This window comes from Scyliorhinus canicula, chromosome 3, assembly GCF_902713615.1.
Source record: "Scyliorhinus canicula chromosome 3, sScyCan1.1, whole genome shotgun sequence".
Taxonomy (NCBI): domain Eukaryota; kingdom Metazoa; phylum Chordata; class Chondrichthyes; order Carcharhiniformes; family Scyliorhinidae; genus Scyliorhinus; species Scyliorhinus canicula.
In genome coordinates, this window is record NC_052148.1 from 130,626,514 (window position 1) to 130,649,502 (window position 22,989).

At 43.0% G+C, this 22,989-nt stretch overlaps 1 protein-coding gene across 4 annotated transcripts in view; it reads left to right on the plus strand.

Annotated features, from left to right (window-relative positions):
• atp8a1 (ATPase phospholipid transporting 8A1) overlaps window positions 1-22,989 on the plus strand; it is a 433,224-nt gene that overhangs the window by 333,631 nt on the left and 76,604 nt on the right. For all 4 annotated transcript variants that reach the window (XM_038791303.1, XM_038791304.1, XM_038791307.1 and 1 more), the window contains 3 exons: window positions 1,060-1,170; window positions 20,272-20,346; window positions 21,695-21,817. In XM_038791303.1, coding sequence (XP_038647231.1) covers window positions 1,060-1,170; window positions 20,272-20,346; window positions 21,695-21,817 — 309 coding nt within the window. The remainder of the gene's footprint in view (window positions 1-1,059; window positions 1,171-20,271; window positions 20,347-21,694; window positions 21,818-22,989) is intronic.

Below are 22,989 nucleotides of genomic sequence, written 5' to 3' on the forward strand. Positions count from 1 at the left end.
TAGATCCCGAAGGTCGAAACAGCTCTCTCGCTCTCTCGCTCTCTGCTCTGCTGCCTACTATCTGGAGGCAGAAGCTTCTAGACCCTAAAAGAAGAAATTCTCACTCACACACGCTCACACACGCTCACACACACACGCACACACTCACACTCACACACTCAGTCTCACACACTCACATATATTCCTGCTATTTGTTAGTTTACAGTGAAAACTCTTACAAGCTGGAAGAAAAAATAACATCCATTTGAAAGGCTCGATTGAAGAAGAAACTAACTAAGACGTCATCGTTATTTTACACCCTTCTTAACCCTCTAAGTCTGTTTGTCTGTGTGCGTGTAGAGGGATGCGTTAAAGGAGAGATTAGAGATTAGATTGTAGTTAACCAGTTGTATTTGTTGCCTACTTAATTACATTTACTGTTATTAATAAAATGTTAATTGCGTTTCATAGAATCCCTATGTTGCAGGAGGAGGCTATTTGGCCCATTGAGTCTGCACAGATCCTCCGAAAGAGCAATAAGGACCTAAGCCCACTCCCTTGCCCTAGCCCTGTAAACCCATCTTACCTTTGGACACTAAGGGGCAATTTAGCATGGCCAATCGACCTAGCCTATACATCTTTGGACTGTGGGAGGAAACCCACGCAGGCATGGGGAGAAAGTGCAAACTCCAATTAGACAGTCGCCCAAGGCCGGAATTGAACCCGGGTCCCTGGTGCTGTGAGGCAGCAGTGCTAACTGCTGTGCCACCATGCCACCCTTTAGAAACCTGTTGACTTTACTTATTGTAAAATAAAAATTAATTTCAACTGTGTTACGACTCCAGGTCAAGTGGGGCTGGAATTGAATGCGCACTGGCCCAGGTGTTATGGCAAATGGAATATTGGTAATTTCTAGATGTCTGCATATTTTATGTATTACTGCTTTGGCACTTATGAGAAAATCATGTTTTTTATATTTTGATGAGTTGTAGAACAGCAAACCATGTCTGATGTTTTGACTTATTTTTAAAAAAGATCATTATTGTGTAATGGGGACTCCTAATGCTCATTTTTTTCTAGTTCAAGTATCTGAAGAACTTGCTGCTAGTTCATGGAGCCTGGAATTATAATCGCGTAGCAAAGTGTATCCTGTACTGTTTTTACAAGAATATAGTCTTGTACATTATTGAGGTAAGCTACTAGATTTCTCTCCTGATGCTCATTCTATTTTCTGCCAATTGTTCCCACTCTTTTTCCCCTATCATCTAATATCACAACCGGGAAAATCGCTCAGCTATTCTCAGTATTGCTGGAACATTAAAATCTGCCACATTTTATTGATATTTTTGCTGATCGTGACAAGGAATTATCAGTCATGCAATGCCACCAGCTTTTTGACTTATTGTCTTGCACATTCTGCATCGTTCTAAGCATTTTGATTTCCTTAAGGTTTCTTAACCCACAGCCTCTCCCATGTAAAAGGATAAAATGTCACATTTAATTTATCACCATTCATTCAGCAAAGCCCCGACAAACACTCAATTAAATTGGATAATAATAGATGATTCTAAAGTAACACTGAGAGAGATGATTACTACACATGGTACTCTGAGGCTACGTGCTGAGGTGCTTCCTTCTCAATACCATATAGCTATTTTAGTGCTAGTCAAGGCCACTGTTCAAACCTGCTTGCCACCTGGTGGCAGGAAATGCCTTCCCTTTAGGAACATACAAAGAAGCTTTGAGAGTAGAACTATGGAGTAGTCTTCAGTTCTGTTTGCCTACTGTTCCAACTCAACGCTAATAGGAGTGAAATGAGAGCATATGAAAGGGAGCACGATGAAAGAAAAATAATCCATGAGTTGATTGAATCTCGTGACATCTCAGGTCAGTACTCTTCCTGTATGCACAGTTGATTACACAGAACTTGGAGCCCTGAATTTAGGAGCATGTTTGGGACAGGCAAGAATCACATATGGCACCCCGAGTATAATGTCTGGGCCATTTTGAACATCAGGCCTTCATTACAATATAATGGGTGGGCTCACCCTCCTCCGATTTGTCTGTGGAATTGGGCAGCCCACTCCCCTGTTGTGCACAATTTCCAGCAGTTTTCTTTCCAGTGTAATTTCATATAGGAGTTTGATATAGGAAATGTCTGAGCAGGTTATTGATATTGCTGAGCTCCAACATCTTTGTCTGCAAGACATTGTGATGACCTTCGCATTGCCTTCTTTTCCCCTCGCCTTCCTCGTCCAATGAGGCCTGCTGCCCTAAGGTTCCAAATATAGACCTCCTAAGGCAAGGTTGTGCAGTATGCAGCACATGACTCGACAGACAATTCTTCGTAGGCATTACCTACCTACATGATGTGATCTCGGTTATAAGTTGCCTCCATAAGAAGCCTCACAAAGACATAAGAAAATCTAATCCTGAGCCAAATGATGAGATGTTATGAGGGATAACTAAATTAATGGTTAAAGTGTTGCTTTTTAAACATGATCTCAAAAGTAGAATAGAATGTTGAAGGGTTTTAGGAAAGGAATTCCAAAGGAATGGAACTTGTGTAGCTGAAAGCAAACAAAATGTTGTGCCACAAAAATTCTTTATTGTAAAATTTGAAAGTTCATTTAAGTGAATACAGTGATGGTTCATGATTCAGGTTAAATGCAGTGTGAAAGAGTACAATAGATGGATTTCCTGCAGTATCGCTTAAGAAAGATTGGCAGAAGCCCGAGGAAAATAGTTTAAATAGCTGTTTTCGGATGCTAACATGGTACATTATTATCCTGCCAGATAAATTTCCCAGCAGGAGAAATTAGCCTCTCGATGGGGAAAACTGATGGGATTATACCTTGTGTTATATATTATGAGTTGAGCAGATAATGTGGCTTACAGCTGCTAGATAATTATACCATATACCATTTAATGTTTTATTATATAATAGAAGAACATTTTAAACTTAAAAAAGGTAAATATTCAAGTCATAAATTAATATAGTGGGCTGTAATTTCTGATGGAGTGGTGATTGAGTCGGATTGCCACTCCTCTTGGAACATCTTACCTTAAAATCCAGACAGTGCTATTTTGCCCTACTTTCTGACTCCTGCCAGCTGAGATCTGGGTAATGCAATACGTCCCTGGTGTCTAAAGTGAAAGGGAAGGAAGCTGTGCCTGTTTGGTTATGGCACTAGCTGGCCCTCTAGGTAGGGTGATGTCTATTCTCAAGCAGGTGGGGCGGGGGGGGTGGGGGGGGGGGGGGGTTGGGGAGTTCTGTGGGGGGGTGGGGTAGGGTGAGTAGTCAGGAGTTGGGAGTGTCCCATGGTTTGCAGAAGTAACTAGGTAACTTGATGTAACTCAGTTGTAGCCATCTGAAATTTGAAATTTAATTTGCATTTTTGGATGATTCCTAGTGCAAGGCAATTGCCCAGAGGAAATTTAATTTGCAATTACCATGCAAACCTTTATCTGTGAACCTGGGGGGGTTTGCAGAGGTGCAACAGCACATCTTTCGGAGCCTGGCGCTCAGAGGTTAGGGTCCATTAAAGCCATCTTGTTTGAACACCATTTGTCTCCTTTCACCTTCTGTGCTCAAGTTTTTTTTTTCCAATCTAGAAATTTCCCACTTGTACTGAAAGAAACTTGAGATGTGCCTCCCAATTTTTAGAAAAATCATGCGTTTTCAGTGTCCATTGTGATGAACTCATGTCTGAGAGACATTCCTCAATCTGTCTGCCAATACAGTTCCCTCATTGTATCAGCAGGGTTCAATTTAATGCACTCTACTGCAGTCAAGCCTTAGCTGGAAGCTTGAGTCTGCCATACTTGGGGTGACCCCAGCGACTGTCATATTCGTTGGGATATAGTAAGTAAGCAGCATGTATTTTCACTGCCAACACCATGCTGAAATCCAGTAGCTGCAAGAGCCTAGAGCCTGGGGTCAATTGCTCCAGTGAAACGCTAGCTACTGTTTTAAGAGACCCTGTACAACCATAGCTGCAGGTAGTTCCCTAGAGGAAAGAGCAGAGGTTTGTCATTGCCACTTGCTAACATTCAACTCCAAAATAGCATCATTAGAGTACTGGGGTGATGAGAATGTGTTAAGAAATTGTGATAAATTAAAACAAAAACACAAAATATATGTAGAAATGCTTTTGTAAACCTTGTTTGGAATATTCTTTAAAATGTATCCACCCGACCAAATGCTGTAAACAAATTCCATCTGCCTCTGTCATTCATGACTTCACACATGTCCAGCAGATTGTGAGAAGGAATCTGTTGATGACCATCTCCTGAGCTATGTCTCCATAATTTCACTTTACGATTCACTATTAAGTATATTTAAATCAAATACGTAAAATTGTTACACTAGTTTCTTTTTTCTATCTTAAGCTATAGACATTTGTTTTTCAAATATTGTTTGCACATTCACTCAAGCAATAAAATAAGGTTGATTTGTGAGCAACGACTGTTCATCTGGAGGCCAGCTGGCTTCAAATTGGTAAATGGGGAATTTGTAGCGATTCATGCTTCTATAATCAGATTTAATGAAGCGTGGAGTGTTGCAGAGCTGCCGTGACATGGTAGCTCTTGGATAGCTTTTACATTCATTTTTTGGAGTCTGTCAGATTTTCTTCAAGAATCTAATAGGATGGGGACAACAACTGTGTGGAGTTATATTCTGCACATTTAATAAACATATAAAGCCCTTAATACAAATGGTATTTCAAAGAGCTGAAAATAATTACTGAAAATCTTAGTAAAAACAGTTGAGAATACTTTCATAATGCCTTTTAAACTTTGTTTTCACTAAACTGCGCAGGCAATAATACTTGAAAGAAGTGAGCGATATGGAAGTTGCACATGGTAACTCTGCTTTGTTCTTTTATAAATAAATTTAGAGTAACCAATTTTTTTCCCCTCAATTAAGGGGCAATTTAGCGTGACCAATCCATCTACCCTGCACATCTTTTGGGTTCTGGGGGTGAGACCACACAAACACTGGGAGAATGTGCAAACTCCACACGGACAGTGACCCCGGGCCGGGATCGAACCTGGTTCCTCGCGCTGTGAGGCAGCAGTTTCTGTTTTGTTCGATGGTGCTCAACTAAGATATGTCTCAACAATTAGCAAATCGTATGGTAGTGCGTATATAGGCTTGCCTTGCAATGAAAGAAAACAGTAAGCATTTCACATCCGATGAAGTGGATCTTTCCACATTTTATTTCAAAGATTATTAAAGGAGGGCTCTAAATGTGGAAAATGATGAATTCACCATTTATTTTTAAAAATGGATGCATCACATCATTTAGTTTGAAATAAATTTTGTATGTTAATCTTTTCCTTCACTATTTTCGTTAACCAGGCATCTTTTGCTTATAGGTAAGAGACTGAAAATCCACAAAGGCAGCAAATTAGTGCCACTTAAGCCCACTGAGAACCTGCAGCGCTGACCCTGCAGGAGTTTGCAGGGTCAGGGGAAGGCTATTGTATTTAAATGTAAAGTACATGCCTGCACCACTCGTGATGTTTCTCATCTGTCTTTCAATAGGGTTCCTAAAAGAAGAGTGACTTAACAGGCTGCTGTCACCCCATTAAGCTATTCAATTTGGTCCAAGCAATGGCAGGGGCTTGGGGGATAAATCTAAACTTAAGCTACAGAAGCATTGGGCCCAATTTTATTTCTGTGCAAGTGGATGGATTTTGACTACGTTATAATTGGGTCCATTGTCATCTACGGTGCCAGCCATGAAGTGAGTGGTCCTGCATAAGGTGACTCCTGCCTGAGGACTGTTTTCTTTTGGCACTTTCTGCCCATTTCGCGGGACTGTTCGGGTAGAAAAGTGATACAGTGGAAGAACTAGGAGTCCTTCTCCGGTGTGGGATGTTGATAAGTTACCAAACGAGAAGTGTGTCGAGTAAAGGGCACTCTTTGGACAGAGTACATGTGTGACAGAGGAGGGGAAAACATGAAATGAAAATCGCTTATTGTCACAAGTAGGCTTCAAATGAAGTTACTGTGAAAAGCCCCTAGTCGCCACATTCCTTCGCCTGTTCGGGGAGGCTGGTATGGGAACGGTGTTGGAGGGGACTGAGAGGTTGGTGGAGTTCCTGTCAACGGAATTTAAGAAGCAAAGCCAGATGGTCACGGAGGACTTGATGAAGGTGACTGAACCTATTTGGGCAGCTTTGGAAAGGGCGGAACAGCAGTTGGAGGCGCAGAATTCGTCGATCCAGGAGATGGAGGAGACGGTCTCTGACCATGAAGATGGATTGCCTCCTTGGAGGAAGAGGTAATGATGATGTTGAAGAACAAAGAAAAGTACAGCACAGGAACAGGCCCTTTGGCCCTCCAAGCCTGTGCCGAACATGCTGCCCGTCTAAACTAAAATCTTCTACACTTCCTGGGTCCGTATCCCTCTATTCCCAGCCTATTCCTGGAGGGGCACAAAATGATAGAAGGCCACGATTGATGACCTGGAAAATTGCTCCAGATGATGAAATCATTGGGCCTCCGAGGGCATAGAAGGAGTGAAGGCTACAGAATACGTGGCAAAGATGTTTGAGCAGCTGGTGGGGGAGTAGGTCTTTGCATGCCCTCCTAATGTGGACCAGGCCCATTGGTTGTTGAGGAAGAAGCCCAGAGCAGCTGGGGGTGATCGTAGTCCAGCTACACTGGTATTTGGACAAAGAAAAGTTCCTGAGGCGGGTAAAGGAGACACGAGTGCAGTTGGGAAGGCCATACAGTTCAAACCTACCAGGACCTGGGAGTGGAACTGACAAAAAGGAGGGCCAGGTTTAATAAGGCCAAGTCTGCTCTTTTTAGGAGTAAGGTGAGATTTGGAATGATGTACCCAGCTCACATGTGGGCAACGCACTGGGGCAGGGACCATTATTTTGACAGGCCGGAGGAGGTGATCAACTTTATCAGGGAACATGGACTAGAGGACATTTGAATGTTTAGGACCACCTGCATGGTTGCGTTTTGGTAGTATGTTTAAGTGCTATTATCATTGGATTTTCTCATTATATTTTTGTGTTGTTTTGTAATATTTGTTGCCTGCATTTGGGGTATGGGTTTTGGGATGTATTAAAGCAATTGTTCGGATTGATGGGATGCATGAGGTGACGGGGGAGTGGTTATAGGGAAGGATGGGTTTGGAGTCCAAAATTAAAAGTTAGTTCAGTTAGGGGGGCTGGATGTGGAATTCTTGTAAATACTACTTGCATTTCTCCCCAGGTGGGGGTCACCCTGCTAGCAGAGATGCTGGTTAATGGAAGCGAGTAGGATCGCACGCTTCTTTGTGGGTTGGCATAACGAGCCTAGGGCGGCTGGGTTTTCTCGAGCAGACTGGTCACCTGGAATGTGAGGGAATTGAACAGGTCGATTAAAAGATCTCGGATGTTCGGCCATTTAAAAGATTGAAGGTGGCTGTGGTTTTCTGACAGGAGGTTCACCTAAGGATTAGGGATCAGACGACCTTGAGGAGCCAGGGGGGTGGGACAAGTGTTCCATTCTGGATTTGACGCATAGGTGAGGGAAATCACTGCTTATTAATAAGAGGCTGGCCTTTTCAGTGGGTAATATAGTGGGAGACCTGGGGGGATAGATCCATGATAGTGCGTGGAAGGCTGGAGAACGCTCTTTTAGTGAATGTGTGCGCACCTAATTGGGAGAATACGGAGATTATTAAGAGGGTGCTGGCTGTGGTTCCGGATTTGGATTCACATTAGCTGATAATGCGGGGTTGATTTTAATTGGGTGCTTGACTCCAGACTGTGTGGGGCGTGCGTGCCCTAAATCCCTGAAGATATTGGGGATGGGAAAAGAGTTGCATGAGTTCATGGAACAGAGTGGGGGGGGGGGTGGATCCAGGGAGGTTTGTGCACCCGAGAGGGAACGAGTCTCACATGTGCACAGGGTTTACTCCCACATTGACTTTTTTATAGTGGGTACAGTATTACTCCCTGGGGTGGTAGGGTCGGAATAATCGGTAATTGCCACATCTGATCACGCTCCACATTATGCGGATTTGTGTTTGGAGAGGAGTTGTGCCCTGTGACCTCTGTGGAGGTTGGATGTGGCATTGTTGGCGGATAAAGGGCCATGTGAGAGGATAGCCGCAGCTGTAGGAACGTAGGTGGAGTTTAAAAAGAGTGAGGAGGTCTCACCTTCCACATTCTGGGAGGCTTTAAAAGCAGTGATTAGGGCAGAGCTGATATCTATTAAGGCACACTGAGAGAAGGAAGGATGGAGAGTCAGAGGTTAGTGGACCTATTCTGATGGTGGACCGGAAGTACTCGATTACCACAAAGGAGGAGTTATTGAAGGAGAGGTAGAAGCTCCAGATGGAGTACGGGGAAAGTGGTTGGCCAGTTGCGTCAGGTATGAGGGGCACTCTATAAACATGGGGAGAACCAGGTTCGATCCCGGCTCTGGGTCACTATCCGTGTGGAGTTTGCACATTCTCCCCGTGTCTGCGTGGGTTTCGCCCCCACAACCCAAAAATGTGCAGAGTAGGTGGATTGGCCACGCTAAATTGCCCCTTAATTGGAAAAAATAATTGGCTAATCTAAATTTAAAAAAAAAAAGAAAAACATGGGGAGAAGGTTACTGGCGCACCAGTGGAGAAGGCAGATGGCCTTGAGAGAAATAGTGCAGACGAAGGACCCGGTTTGGGGGGGGGGGGGGGGGGGGGGGGGGGGGGGGGGGGCATCTGCTCTATGCAGTCTGGGAAGGCTCTGGGCCCAGACGGATTCCCAGTGGAATTTTATAAAACGTTTACCACGGAGCTGGGGCCTCATCTAATGGAGATGACTCATTATCCCGGGGAGAGTTGCTGACCACTTTGCCACAGGCTTTTTTTCTCTCCAATCCTGAAAAAGAATATGGATCCAGTAGAGTGGGAGTCTTACCGGCCCATATCTCTATTGAATGGCGGCGCAAAGTTGTTGGCCAAGGTGCTCGCAACACACTTGGAGGAATGTCTGCCGGGGATGGTAGCGGAGGATCAGACCGGGTTTGTGAAGGATCGACTATCGTCAGCTAATATAAGGAGACTATTGAATATGATGATGTCGCCTCCGTCTGTTTCGGTGCCGGAGGTAATAGTCTCCATAGATGCAGAGAAAGCGTTCGGCAGGGTAGAATGGGAGTTATACTGGGATAGTTCGAATTTGGGCCCAGGTTTATTTCTTAACTCAGACTGTTGTATAAGGCCCCCACAGCAAAGGTTCGTACTAACTCATTAAGCTCGGGGTAGGGTGGCATGGCGGTGCAGTGGTTAGCACTGCTGCCTCACGCCGCCCATGTCCCAGGTTCGATCCCAGCCCTGGGTCACTGTCTGCGTGGAGCAGACATTCTTCCCGTATCGACGTGGGTCTCATCCCTCCCACAACCCAAAGGTCTGAAAGGTAGGTGGATGGCCACGCTAAATTACCCCTTAATTGGAAAAAAAATAATTGAATACTCTAAATTTATTTTTTAAAGATCTTGGAGCACTTTCTATTGCATTGGGGAACAAAGCAGGAGTGTCCACTTTGCCCGTTACTTTTTGCGTTGGCAATTGAACTGTTGGCTAATGCTCTGGAGGTCATCAATGGAGTGGAGGACTATAGTGAGGGGCGGTATGAAGCGCTGAATGTCCCTATAAGTGGATGATTTGCCATTATATGTAATGGACCCTCTTGCCAATCTGGGAAGGATTATGGAGATATTAAGCAAGTTTGGCTCCTTTTCGGGGTAGAAATTTATTGTGCTGAAAAGTGAGGTGTTTCCAGTGAGCCCTCTGGGACAGGAAGGAGGTTTGGAGTAATTGCTGTTTCAGCTGGCTATGTCAAGTTTCAGGTACTTGGGAGTACAGGTGGCTCAAGATTGGGCATTGTTGGATGAATTGGAGTTACCGGGATATGGCAGGGGAACGGGCTTCGGTAGAGTGCTCTTTTGGAGGTTTGGTGCAGACCAGATGGGCTGAATGGTGGCCACCTGCACTGTGGTGATTCAATGGCGATCTGGAAGCGCTCCGAATTTTCATATTTCTAACAGATACACAAATTAGGTTTTTCAATGCGACTTTCATAAACTTGCCTTGATAGTAATTTCTTTATATTTCATTTGAGGCCTGGGGCATGATTTAACGGATAAGTTTCTAAAGTGTCATTTTGAGCAGATTTGGCTGGGTATTTCCTGCCGCTGTTTTCGGTGAGATCCACACTGGTATTTACCCACAGGTTTGGGGAGTTTCTCCCCGGTCCAGCCCCACAAACATTTTTCAGCAGTGGGGAGCTGACCTCACTGGTGAGACCGGTTCCTCAGAGATTGGGCCGCCATTTTGAAAGGATGCCCATATCTCGAAGTGAGCTTTAGGGTCCCCCACAGTCTCCACCCATGGGCAATGTCCCCCCCACAATTTACCTCACAAACACCCTCCCCTCCCCTCTGTCTATGGGGTGAATGAGGGGGCCCCTTTTTCATCCCTCCCCACCCCCCCCCCCCCTTTACACTTCACCACCCCCCTTTTCCCCACTCCCCTTTCAGGACCCCGACCCTTCTTCCCCCCCCCCCCCCAAATCTTTAGGAGGCCGCTTTATACCCACCCTTCAACCCCCCCCATCCTTCATACCCCTCATCATTCTTTCTTTCATGGGCATGACCCCCTCAGGCCCCAATCCTTGGCAGTAGCACCCAGGCACGATGGCACTTGCACCTTGGCAGTGCCCCAATCAGCTTGGCAGTGGCAAGGTGTGCAGGTGCCAGAGGGAGAGCCAATATGCCTCCCTGAACACCCAGGGTTTCCAATGGTCTGGGAGAACCCTCCCCGCCCCCCTCAATGCCTTACGTTTATCTTCTAGTGATTCTCCAATGTTAAGTCACAGACTTTGCTCTTCTATAAGTGCAGGAACATTTTGTACTGTGTAAAACACAAAAGTTTTAACTTGGCTAATTTCCCCAATGCAGTGATGCTGAAGCAGGACTTCCACCAGCATTAAAATTTGAATGTTGGTGAAATAGACTTCAAGTATGTTTCCATCTTTTTGGCATAGTAATTTCCTTAGCAAACGGAAATTATAGCAACAAATCTGACAACACCAGGTTAAAGTCCAACAGGTTTATTTGGAATCACTAGCTTTCGGAGCAGAGCTCCTTCATCAGGAAGTTATAGTGGCAGAGTGGCTCAAGCTCCAAAGAAATGTTCAGGAATTTGCCATCAACTTTAAACTTCTGCAAATAAAGGAAGAATGAACAAGTTCTGTAGTGTCTTAAAAATCTGCTTGAAGCTTAAAATGAAATTCTTCTACAGCCTTGCACCACAAGGCTTTTTAATAGTAAAATAATCTAAAGTGACACTTTAGTGAGTACTGCATTGTCAGATGTGTTGTTTTTGGATAAGATACGTGTCTAACGTGTACAAGATGTCAAAAATTCCCAGGACTCGACACAAGGACTGAAATACGATATAAAAATCATATTTCAGAACATTCTTAAGTAATTTTCAGTACTGTCATAATGTTGTGAGATTTACTCTGATAATTAGTCTACTGTTACTTTAGATTGTAAGGGAGCTTAGAATTTGTATGATTAGTGAAATAGTTTTTTTGCCAGTGCTACATTTGTACATGTGTGCAAAGTGACTTGGCGATTGCTATTTGTTATTTTGTGAAAAGCAGCCTAACAACTTGCCATTCATCTTATTTGCCATTTGGGGACGGAGCTACACATCTATCTCCTTGACGCAGAGACTATACTTCAAAAGTAATGAGACTGAAGTAAAAGGCAAAGACTGGATGGGGAATCCATGTGCAGTGAAATCAAAATGACATGTTGACCAATTAGAACTAAAATTGGCCCCAGAAGATGTGTTCTAGACTCCTGACAATTAGTAGCAGGTGAGCAGTTCAGCTTCTGAGAATGCCTTTGGGAAGCAGAAGCTCTGCTTATGGTGGACTTGGTTTGTTCTCATTACTAAGGTCATACTGATGCTGTTCACTGTAATTACACTGTGACCTGTACCAGCTAATCACTGGTAAAATAGCAGCCATAAAATATTTCCAAAATTGTTCAACTCCATTGTCACTTCGTGTATTATATGAAACACTTTAAGTTTTAAAAATATAACATAAATAGTTGATTTGACCTCAAAGAACTGTCCCATGTGTAAGCAGAAGAAAGACGGGGTTATAAATAAATGATTAAAGATCTGTTTCTTAAGAATTATTGTAAAGCTACTGAAATCTATCATTGGAGACAGGAATGACTGAACGCTATGAACTGTATGAATGATATGAACTGATCAGAGGTTAGTACGGATTTCTGAAGGATGGGTGATGTATGAGTTTTTTCTTTGAAGTAGTCACTAACATGGTAGTTAGGGGAGAGTCTATGGGTATTGTCCAAATGGACTTCCAGAAGATATTTAGTTCAGCACAAGGGCTAATTATTTTTAAAAAAAGTAAAGCTCAGGGATTGGAGCCGAGGCTTGGCCTTTTCACCAGATATATTAAATAATTGGATGAAGAGAAGTGTCTATCCAAGTTTCAAAATTGCACAAAATTAGAGTGCCCCACAAATTGTATTGATGAGTGGAGGAAGTTACAAAATGACATAGACGGACTGAGTGAGTAAATAAACTTATGGCAGATGAAGTTCAAAGTGGGGAAGTTTGAGGCATTCCATTTAGATCTGAGTAAGACAAATTGGAATATTTTCTTAATAAAAGTCTAGGGCTTATTGGAATTTTTTACAGAAAATATGAAACATAACGACAAACAACGAAATGCAACAAAATAACCCATAATAACTGTAACACCCCCCCCCCCCAGACCGTATTGACGCATGTATCACATCCCCCCACCCCCCCAACCCCAATGAACAACAAAAGAAGTTAAAAATAAATTTAAATTAAATAAACAAACATAGTCATCGTCCCCCCGTCCGTTCCCCCCCCCCCCCGTCCCCGCCCCCCCCCCCCCCCCCCCCCCCCCCCCGGGTTGCTGCTGCTACTGTCCCCGTACCCTATCGTTGAGCCAGAAAGTCGATGAAAGGTTGCCACCGCCTAAAGAAACCTTGTACCAACCCTCTCAGGGCGAATTTGACCTTCTCTAGCTTTATGAAACCCGCCATGTCATTGATCCAGGTCTCCACGCTTGGGGGCCTCGCATCCTTCCATTGTAGCAAGATCCTTCGCCGGGCTACTAGGGACGCAAAGGCCAGCACACCGGCCTCTTTCGCCTCCTGCACTCCCGGCTCCACCCCAACCCCAAAAATCGCGAGTCCCCATCCAGGCTTGACCCTGGATCCCACCACCCTCGACACCGTCCTCGCCACCCCCTTCCAGAACTCCTCCAGTACCGGGCATGCCCAGAACATATGGGCATGGTTCGCTGGACTCCCCGAGCACCTGACACACCTGTTTTCACCCCCAAAGAACCTACTCATCCTCGTCCCAGTCATGTGGGCCCGGTGCAGCACCTTGAATTGAATGAGGCTAAGCCGCGCACACGAGGAGGAAGAATTAACCCTCTCCAGGGCATCAGCCCATGTCCCATCTTCGATCTGTTCCCCCAGTTCCCCCTCCCACTTAGTTTTCAGCTCCTCTACTGACGCCTCCTCCACCTCCTGCATAACCTTGTAGATATCAGATATCTTCCCCTCTCCGACCCAGACCCCCGAAAGCACCCTGTCACTCACCCACCTCGCGGGAAGCGAAGGGAATCCCTCCACCTGCCGTCTAGCAAATGCCTTTACCTGCAGATATCTGAACATGTTTCCCGGGGGGAGCCCAAATTTCTCCTCCAACTCCCCCAGGCTCGCAAACCTCCCATCAATAAACAGGTCCCTCAGCTGTCTGATGCCCGCTCTGTGCCAAAACAGTGTTCATATACACAAATTTAAAATAGCCAGTACAAGTCAAAAAGCCGAGTAGAATGTTAGCCTTCTATCTCAAGAGGGTTGAAATATAAAAGTGAGGAAGCGGTCCTTCAATTTTACAGAACCTTGGTCAGGTCCCATCTAGGGTATTCTTTTTAATCTGAGTTTCAGGAAAGATAGATTGACTTTGGAAGGGAGCAGGGATTATGGGAAGAAGGCAGGAGAATGGGGATTAGAAACATATCAGCCATGATTGAATGGTGGAGCAGACTTGATGGGCCGAATGGCCGAATTCTGCTCACATTCCTTTGGGGCAGCAGGGTAGCATGGTGGTTAGCATAAATGCTTCACAGCTCCAGGGTCCCAGGTTCGATTCCCGGCTGGGTCACTGTCTGTGTGGAGTCTGCACGTCCTCCCCCTGTGTGCGTGGGTTTCCTCCGGGTGCTCCGGTTTCCTCCCACAGTCCAAAGATGTGCGGGTTAGGTGGATTGGCCATGCTAAATTGCCTGTAGTGTCCTAATAAAAGTAAGGTTAAGGGGGGGGGGGGTTGTTGGGTTACAGGTATAGGGTGGATACGTGGTTTTGAGTAGGGTGATCATGGCTCGGCACAACATTGAGGGCCGAAGGGCCTGTTCTGTGCTGTACTGTTCTATGTTCTATGTTCTATGTCTTATGGTCTTTTATAATAGAACATAGAACAGTACAGCACAGAACAGGCTCTTCGGCCCTCGATGTTGTGCCGAGCCATGATCACCCTACTCAAACCCATGTATCCACCCTTTACCCGTAACCCAACAACCTTACTTTTTAGGACACTACAGGCAATTTAGCATGGCCAATCCACCTAACCCGCACATCTTTGGACTGTGGGAGGAAACCGGCCCACCCGGAGGAAATCCACGCACGCACGGGGAGGACGTGAAGACTCCGCACAGACAGTGACCCAGCCGGGAATCGAACCTGGGACCCTGGAGCTGTGAAGCATTTATGCTAACCACCATGCTACCGTGCTGCCTGGTAGAATTACCAGGTTGAAATGAGACTCAAAAGTTAAATTATGAAAATGTTAAGGCTGCATAAACTTGGTTTATATTCCCCCATGATTATAAGATTACAGAGTAATATCACCAAGGTGTTTAAAAGTGGTAGAACGCATTTGATACCATAGCCACAAATATACTGTTGATTCTGTAAGGGGGAAATTCAGAAAAAGCGGCCATAATAAAATTCGAGCAATGTCATTCAGTAGTGAAGTCAGAAAAGTGTTTTTTCACAAAAAAAGCACAGCAAATCTGGAACTCACTTGCCCCCAAAAAGGGGGTGCTGGGGACATAACAAGATTGGTACTGATCAATTCTTGTTAGATAATGGTTTTAAGCAATATGGAAACAGGGGGTGGGGGGGGGGGGGGGGGGGGGTTAATGGAGATGAGTTCAGATCAATCATAATTTAATTGTATAATAAAACATCTCCAGGAACTGAATGGCTTATTCATATTCATATGTACCACTGTCCAGTATTTGGAAGAAATATGTTAACATTCACAGATAATCTTTTTTTCGTGGGCTAAAGGAATTGTGTAATTTTGCACTTGACTACCTAATGGCTATTAAATTATTTTTATAGTTACTCCAGAATTTCAGTTTAAAACATTTTTGATGTAACATATGATGATATACCCATGAAATATATGAAATATACCTTCGTACTGGTCTGTCTGCACAGTAGTTGTTTACTCCTAACTCTTGTATTGGAGGGGGGAGGCATCATCTAACATACAGTATCTCCATGGTGATACTTGCTAAATAGAAGCTTGCTGCATACCTGGAAACATTATATAAACAAATTCTATTATTTAAAATACTTTTCAACAGTTACTGTTGTAGTTTGGAATCAAAATGAATTGTTCAATTTCTGTGCTAAAAGAAAGCCTTGTAGAAAGAGTGGATATTATGATTCAATTTTTGTAGGACTTCCTGAATCCTGCAACATTGAAGTACATTTTCACCTATAAAGATAGTCAGGTGTCAACAGAATACCATGTATAATTCTGATTTTAATTTTTGCCAGAATATGTTTGCTTATAGTTTTTAATTATAATGGTTCCTCTGTTATCACCCATATAATTTTCTATTCCATACATTTGTGACACTGACTGAAACTATCTCTACCGAAACGGACAGCAACTTGAGGAGTTCCAACATGTGCAGAGTGACATGGAAATCCAAGCGTTGCTGTCAGTGAGTGTATGTTCCTCCATAGTGTTTCCCATAGACCCCTATATCCCTTGACTTTATGAATTGGCAAAAACTTCCATTTTCACATGGTTAATTGTGCTGTAATCGTGTGAAAATGGGTTTTCTAACATTGTAATAACTTCATAAATACTGCTAAATACCCTTGTCTTGAAAAGCGAATTTTGTAATATTTGTGGAATGTCAAATTTTTCCACAATTATAACATTTTCACATATTTTAAAGAGCAATATTTTTGTCTTTTAAAAGTCTTTTTATGTTAGCTTTTATCTTAATTCAGTTACATTAATGTTGTCTGAAAATTTAAATCATAAGTGAAGCGTATTAATTGCTTTGAACTTTCTGATTTGCAGTGTGTGAATACTTTGATTTGAAGCCTAACTTCTTGCTGAAAATACGGCAGTTGCATGTCAAAAAACCTTGACGACAGATTTAAACTGTTGTCATGAAAACGGAAATCCTGCCACACAGATTGTTAAATTGCTGTAGTCAGCTTTCTTCAAAGTCAGCAGCAAATGCCCTTGCTTCGCGTCTAACCTCAAAATCTGGGTCATAGTGTTTGCCTGGTTCATTAGCTCATGAGGCTGATGAATGGCATTGTTATCTTCACGGGCTGCATTTTATTAATTCATTCTCAGCATGTGGGCATTGCTGGCAAGGGTGGCATTTAATTCCCATCCCTAAATGCCATTAAAAAACGATGGTGGGTCTCCTTCTTAAACCTTCTTGGTAGTGTATGGTGTGGTAAATGGTTTGTTCAGCCCTTTCAGCAGGCATTTAAGAATCGGCCATATTATGTGAGACTGGAGTCACACGTAAATCAGATATGATAAGGGTTGCAGTTTTCCTTTCCTCCAGGGATATTAGTGAATCACTTGTGTTTTCACAATAAACTGGCAATTTCTTGATCACATTTGCTGCTTTTTATTTACTGATTATTTTTTAAACTGAATTCAAATGGTCAAACTGCAATGGTAGACTTTGAACTCTGATTACACATCATTATTACTCTAGTTAAGTTACTCGACTATTGCACTGTGTACCTCATACCTGTTGGCCATGTTATTATAGCTTTGAGTTTCTGCAGGCCGGTAAGTTGCCATGTGCCTTCTCATATGGTGCTTAGCCTATAGGGAAATAGTCATTTTGCAGTTAAATTATTGGAACTAGATTTTTGTGAGCTGCTCTTTATTCAGTCTAAGTAAATATGAAATTTGTTTTTAATAACTTGCTGTCACTATCCCCACTGACCAGACACTTAATAAAGTAATAACTCATAGCAGGTACTGGCAAAATATTAATTCTTTGTGACCTCTGTAGAACATAAATATTCTGAGAAGTTGACTGGCAACTGGAGTTTGCACATTCTTCCCATGTCTGCGTGGGCCTCACCCCTACAACCCAAAGATATGCAGGGTAGGTCGATTGGCCACACTAAATTTCTCCTTAATTGGAAAAAATACTTGCCGGGCAGTGTGAACTAACAATGGTGTGCGGTGGGATTCACCTAGGATGGAGTTTCGCTTGATTTTATTGTCTATATATCAGTCCACAATTCTGTATAAAATGCTATGGGGCAAAGCATATGTTGTAGGAGCGGCACGGTAGCACAGTGATTAGCACTGTTGCTTCACAGTGCCAGGGTCCCAGGTTCGATTCCTGGCTTGGGTCACTGTGCGGAGTCTGCACGTTCTCCCCGTGTCTGCATGGGCTTCCTCCGGGTGCTCCGGTTTCCTCCCACAAGTCCCAAAAGATGTGCTGTTAGGTGAATTGGACGTTGTGAATTCTCCCTCCGTGTACCCGAACAGGCATCGGATATTGGCGATTAGGGGCTTTTCACAGTAACAGTAACTGCAGTGTTAATGTAAGCCTACTTGTGACAATAAAGATTATTATTATATATTTCTTGCAGGCTTTTACAAAATTAAAATTACAGGGAGCAATAAATGAGCACATTAAATAGTCTGTGATATTTTGATTGAATAACATGGATATTCAATTAATGGAACTATTTAGAGTATCATGTGTAATTGTATCTTGGTTGAAGTGCAAATTTTATAGAATTGATCAATTAAATGGCAGCATCAAATTCATTATCATAAGGTAGTTCCCAACACCAGTCTTGCACTTAACCTTTATTTTCAGCATTTCAGCCAATTGCTCGAGGCTGAGAGGATGTTTCCCCAGCTTGAATAGTAAAACTAAGGGGCATAGTTGCAAGATAAGATGTCAGCCATTTTGGACTGAGATGAAGCAAAATATCTTTACTCAGAGGCTTGCTAATCTTTGGAATTCTCTATCCTAAAAAGCTGTGGATGCTCGATAATTGTGTATATTGAAGGTTGAGATTGATAGGAATTGAGGACCTATGGGACAATTGAGTTGAAGACAAAGATTAACCATCATCCTGAATAGTGGAGCAGGCTCAAAGGGTTACGTGGCCCATGTGCATTCCTATCTCTTGATTCTTGTGTGGCAGCAAATAAAGCATCAATTTAAGCACTGCAAGACCTTTAAAGCAACAATGAGATCATCTTAATTTTAATCTGTGTTTGCAATTAGTTGATGGGGGAATGTTGAACAAGGTTATGGGAGGAAAGGGAAAATGCTGGAAAATCTCAGCAAGTCTGGCAGCATCTGTAGGGAGAGAAAAGAGCTAAGGTTTCGAGTCCGATGACTCTTTGTCAAAGAGTCATCAGAGCCGAAACGTTAGCTCTTTTCTCTCCCTACAGATGCTGCCAGACTTGCTGAGATTTTCAAGCATTTTCCCTTTTGTTTCAGATTCCAGCATCCGCAGTAATTTGCTTTTATCCAAGGTTCCGGGAGAATGCTCTGCTCTTAAATAGTTCTGCTGGACCCTTAAGTTGCAGCTGAACCTTCACATCAGAAAGATTAATATTGAATCTAAAGGGCAATGCCTCTGACAATGCACAGATGCCTCCCTGATGCACTCAATTGTAATTATGTGCTAGAATTCTGGATTGGGAATTGAAACTAACTTCTTAAGGGAATTGTTTGAGATCAAGGATGACTTGCTTCCACTCCGATCCGATGGGTTGTGAGATGGCTGATAAACCCATTTTGTGATCTGCAGATTCTGGCACATGCAGGGCAGGTGTTGCTTTAAGAGTTGGGTAGACGGGTTTTTTGGAGGCTTGTGAACTCTCTGCTATGCCTCAACTTTGCACCTGTAATTTCCTGACAAAGTGTCTCAATGTGTTTGGTGTCTTTGTGAATGAGCCTTCTGCATTTTGGTCAATCACAGCCAGGGGCTCCCATTAGTTGAAGGGGATACTGTGGGGTCAATCTGAAAACATTTCCATTATCTCCTTGGAGTATCCTGCTACAATCAAGTTCTGAGCAATGCAATTGCTTCAGTATTCTATTGTTGGGTATACCAGCCCAAAGGAGCTGGTTTTGAGTGATTAGCTCCTCAATACTGGGCAAGCTGGCTTGCGAGAGGATGCTGATACCAGATTTGAAGGATCTTGCAAAGGCATTGGTGGTGGTACTTCAGTGCTTTGAGGTGTTGATGTAGGTTGTCCGAATCACTGAAACATAGGTGCATAGAAATTACAGCTGCCTGGTAAACCATCACCTTGGTCTCAGGTTTGAGGTCTTTGTTCTCAAATGCTGTTTTTCTTAATCAGCTGGTGTGTTGGAGGTGATGATGAATTTTGTCATCTATGCCTGCCTTTGTCGAGAGGAGGCTCCCAAAAATATGGAAAATGGTCCATGTTTTCTAGAATCTTGCTGTTGATCTGAACATCTCTACGTGAAACACATCTCGTTTTATAAGTGAGGACTGAAGTGATGTGGGCTGGTATTTTCTTCCATTTTATCGACCATGTATACAGTGCATTCTCTAGAGAAAGCAGCTATTGAGCCCACCATGTCTATGGCTGGTGTTTGCTAAAACATTCCTAGGTGAATTCTGGTGCCCTATTGTATCCTCGTATCCCTGTATCTTTCTCCGTAATTATTATTGATGCATTTTCCCCTTGAAATACAATGGTCTCTCTTCAATAGTTCAGTTCTGTTAAATCTTTGAGATACCTAGGTCTATAGAAACAAAGTACTTAAGGGAGATTTTCAAATGTTAGCATTTACATTAAAATATCAGTTTATTTTAGAAAAGCAAATTAATTTCAGACATGTTTTCACCTACAGATCTGGTTTGCTTTTGTGAATGGCTTTTCAGGACAAATACTCTTCGAACGGTGGTGCATTGGTCTCTATAATGTGGTAAGTGAATATGTTATTTGGGTGTTCAGTTCAAACAGTTTATATACAATATTGCCTACTTACCTCAAACTTGTTTATGTCAACATCCTCCTAATGGTGACAAAAGAGTGCAGTCCCATCACCGCCCAACAAGTTACCAGTTATGTTTCTTTGATATAAGCTTTCATCTGTTTCTGTCACCTTTAAGCTCCCAACACTATTAAGGTTAATGTCACTTACAGCTCACATAGGTGAGTCTCCTCTGCTGTTGCTTTTTGCCAAAGTCTCTACATATGTAAATTCTGCTCACATGTTGCATTGCTGGAAAACTCCAATGCAGGAATAGATGATGTTCTGGTTGATGCCCACTACTAGGTTAGTTTTGGAACTCATGTCCATGGAAATTGAAGGGTTGCTGTGGAAGCTCAGTAGCTGGTGAGGACTGGCTTCCGCTGGTTGAAGTTACTGGAAATATGCCAACTAGTCAGTAGAGAGGAATCTGTGATGGCAGTTAAATGTAATTAGGGTCTGCCAGAGAGAACTTCACATGGGCAGGTGAGATTGTGGATTCAAAACATCCTGGGCATGGTATCCAGTCTGAACAGAGCAGGGTTTTCGAATGTATTAATGAATTTCACAACTCTACTCTCAAATTGGTGCCTTCCTGATGCAGTATCCATAGTTAGTGTTTGTGGTCGAATATCTTCACAAAATAAAGTACTTTGATCTATGTCCATCACAAACAAAGTTAGGATGGGGTGCCCAGGCAGTGACAGAAATTCACATCCATTCAAAGCAGAATTAGAATAGTCCCCAGACTATTGGTTGAGATGAGAAGGACTGTAATGCATAGCTTCAGATTCAGCGACACTAAATCCTGTTGTTGGAGTTTCCAGTAAAGATCAACTAAAATCAAATGTTCTAACATTTACTTTGATCATTTTGAAACACATGTGATTTTAAAACATTTCAGTGTACAGTTGGTTTAAGCAGTGCAATTCATTGCAACTGTTCCAGGGATTTACAGGATTGCAAAAATCCAGGACACCTCTGATGAGCAGCTCTTATTACTATTCACAGAGCTCAATCAGAAAAGGTGACACAGTATATTTACTTCTGTTAATTGAAATGAATGTTTTAAGTTGACATGGTTTGTAAATCTCAAGTACCTGAGACCTGTCAAGTTACTACTGGAATATTTACTGATATAATGCGTAGGACGTACAATTGATAGCTATCTCTTGCACCAATGGCATACAGTTAGGGGGTGATATTCGGCAATTGTTATCCGACCAATATTGATATTTCAATGCACCATTCTATTGCTGCTATTGGAAAGGAAGAAATGAAGTTTATTTGTGTGTGTCAGATTTTCACAGCTTTGCCTCCCCTCACCTTGGGAATATTTGAGAGATCGTGTCGAAAGGAAAACATGTTGAAATATCCAGAACTCTACAAGACGTCACAGAATGCATTGAACTTCAACACAAAGGTAACTACTTTGTTGTTACTCTAAAATTTTATGTTCTGTCATTTTTAATTATAACATGCCTCTTTATTTTTTGTTTGAGCAAGTACAACTATCACTCCACCCATTCTGCTTAAAGGGGGGCCCGAACTTGATGAAAAAGTCTTTGGCAAGTTGACTTATGTGTGTTAAAACTGAGGAGCTGAGGTGGAAAGAAAAGACATCAAAGTTGAAAAGCACACGTGAAAAGACAGAATAGGATGATAAAAGGCAAGATATGTCGAGAAGCAGTGGCTAGATGAGCCCAAGATTCATTCTTAAAAGGACGTGGTTAGGAAATTCAACTGTATTGTTTTCTACCCTACAAGATTGATGGGGTAGTGAGACCCAACTTGAATATCAGGCCTAATTTCAATTAAAATGGAGAGTTATGTACTCTGTTTGGGCAGTATGGATGGCTTGTCAGGTCCTGTTGAAATCCAATTAGCCAATTGAGGGATAGGTAGGTCCTGGGAGAGAAGGCTGTTGCTCGTCATGCTTTCCCTTAATTTGCTCTGTTTTAATTACCTTTGCTCAAGAGTCGCCAGGTATCTTTCTGATACCACCACAGGGTTCAAAGCAGAATACCGATCAATGACTCGATACACCAGTTAGTAAGTTTGAAATCAATGCACATTTATTTACACACACAGTCAATTATTACTCATGCACAAACTCTACTCACTAAACTACAACTACTACTAAAAGCCTATACTTAGCTTCGAGTGGCCCACTCAGTCAGAGGAACAATGGCCATTGTCCGGTTCTGATACTGCTGGCTTCGAACTGGTATAGAATAGTAGCTCGGAGCGCCTATCTCGTAGCGTGCGTTGACCTTAGACTTACTTGGCTGGTGCTTGGCGGCCTCTCGTCGCTGAGAGCCAAATGCCAAGGTGAAGGTGACGAAGAGGAGTGAGAGAGAGCGAACTGACCTTGGGAACTCTGTTTTATAGCCCCCAGGAGTTTCGCGCCCTTCTGGGCGGACCCTGGACTTGGTCCCAATTAATTGGACCATGTCCCAATCGTTTGTATCGATTCTCTCCAATAACGGGGTTGTTCACTGATCGTTGGGCGGGCTCTATGTAACCGTTGGACTGCCTTTGTTTTAGCTTCCACTGGCGCCGGGAACTCTGTCCTCGTACTGATTGTTTCAATGT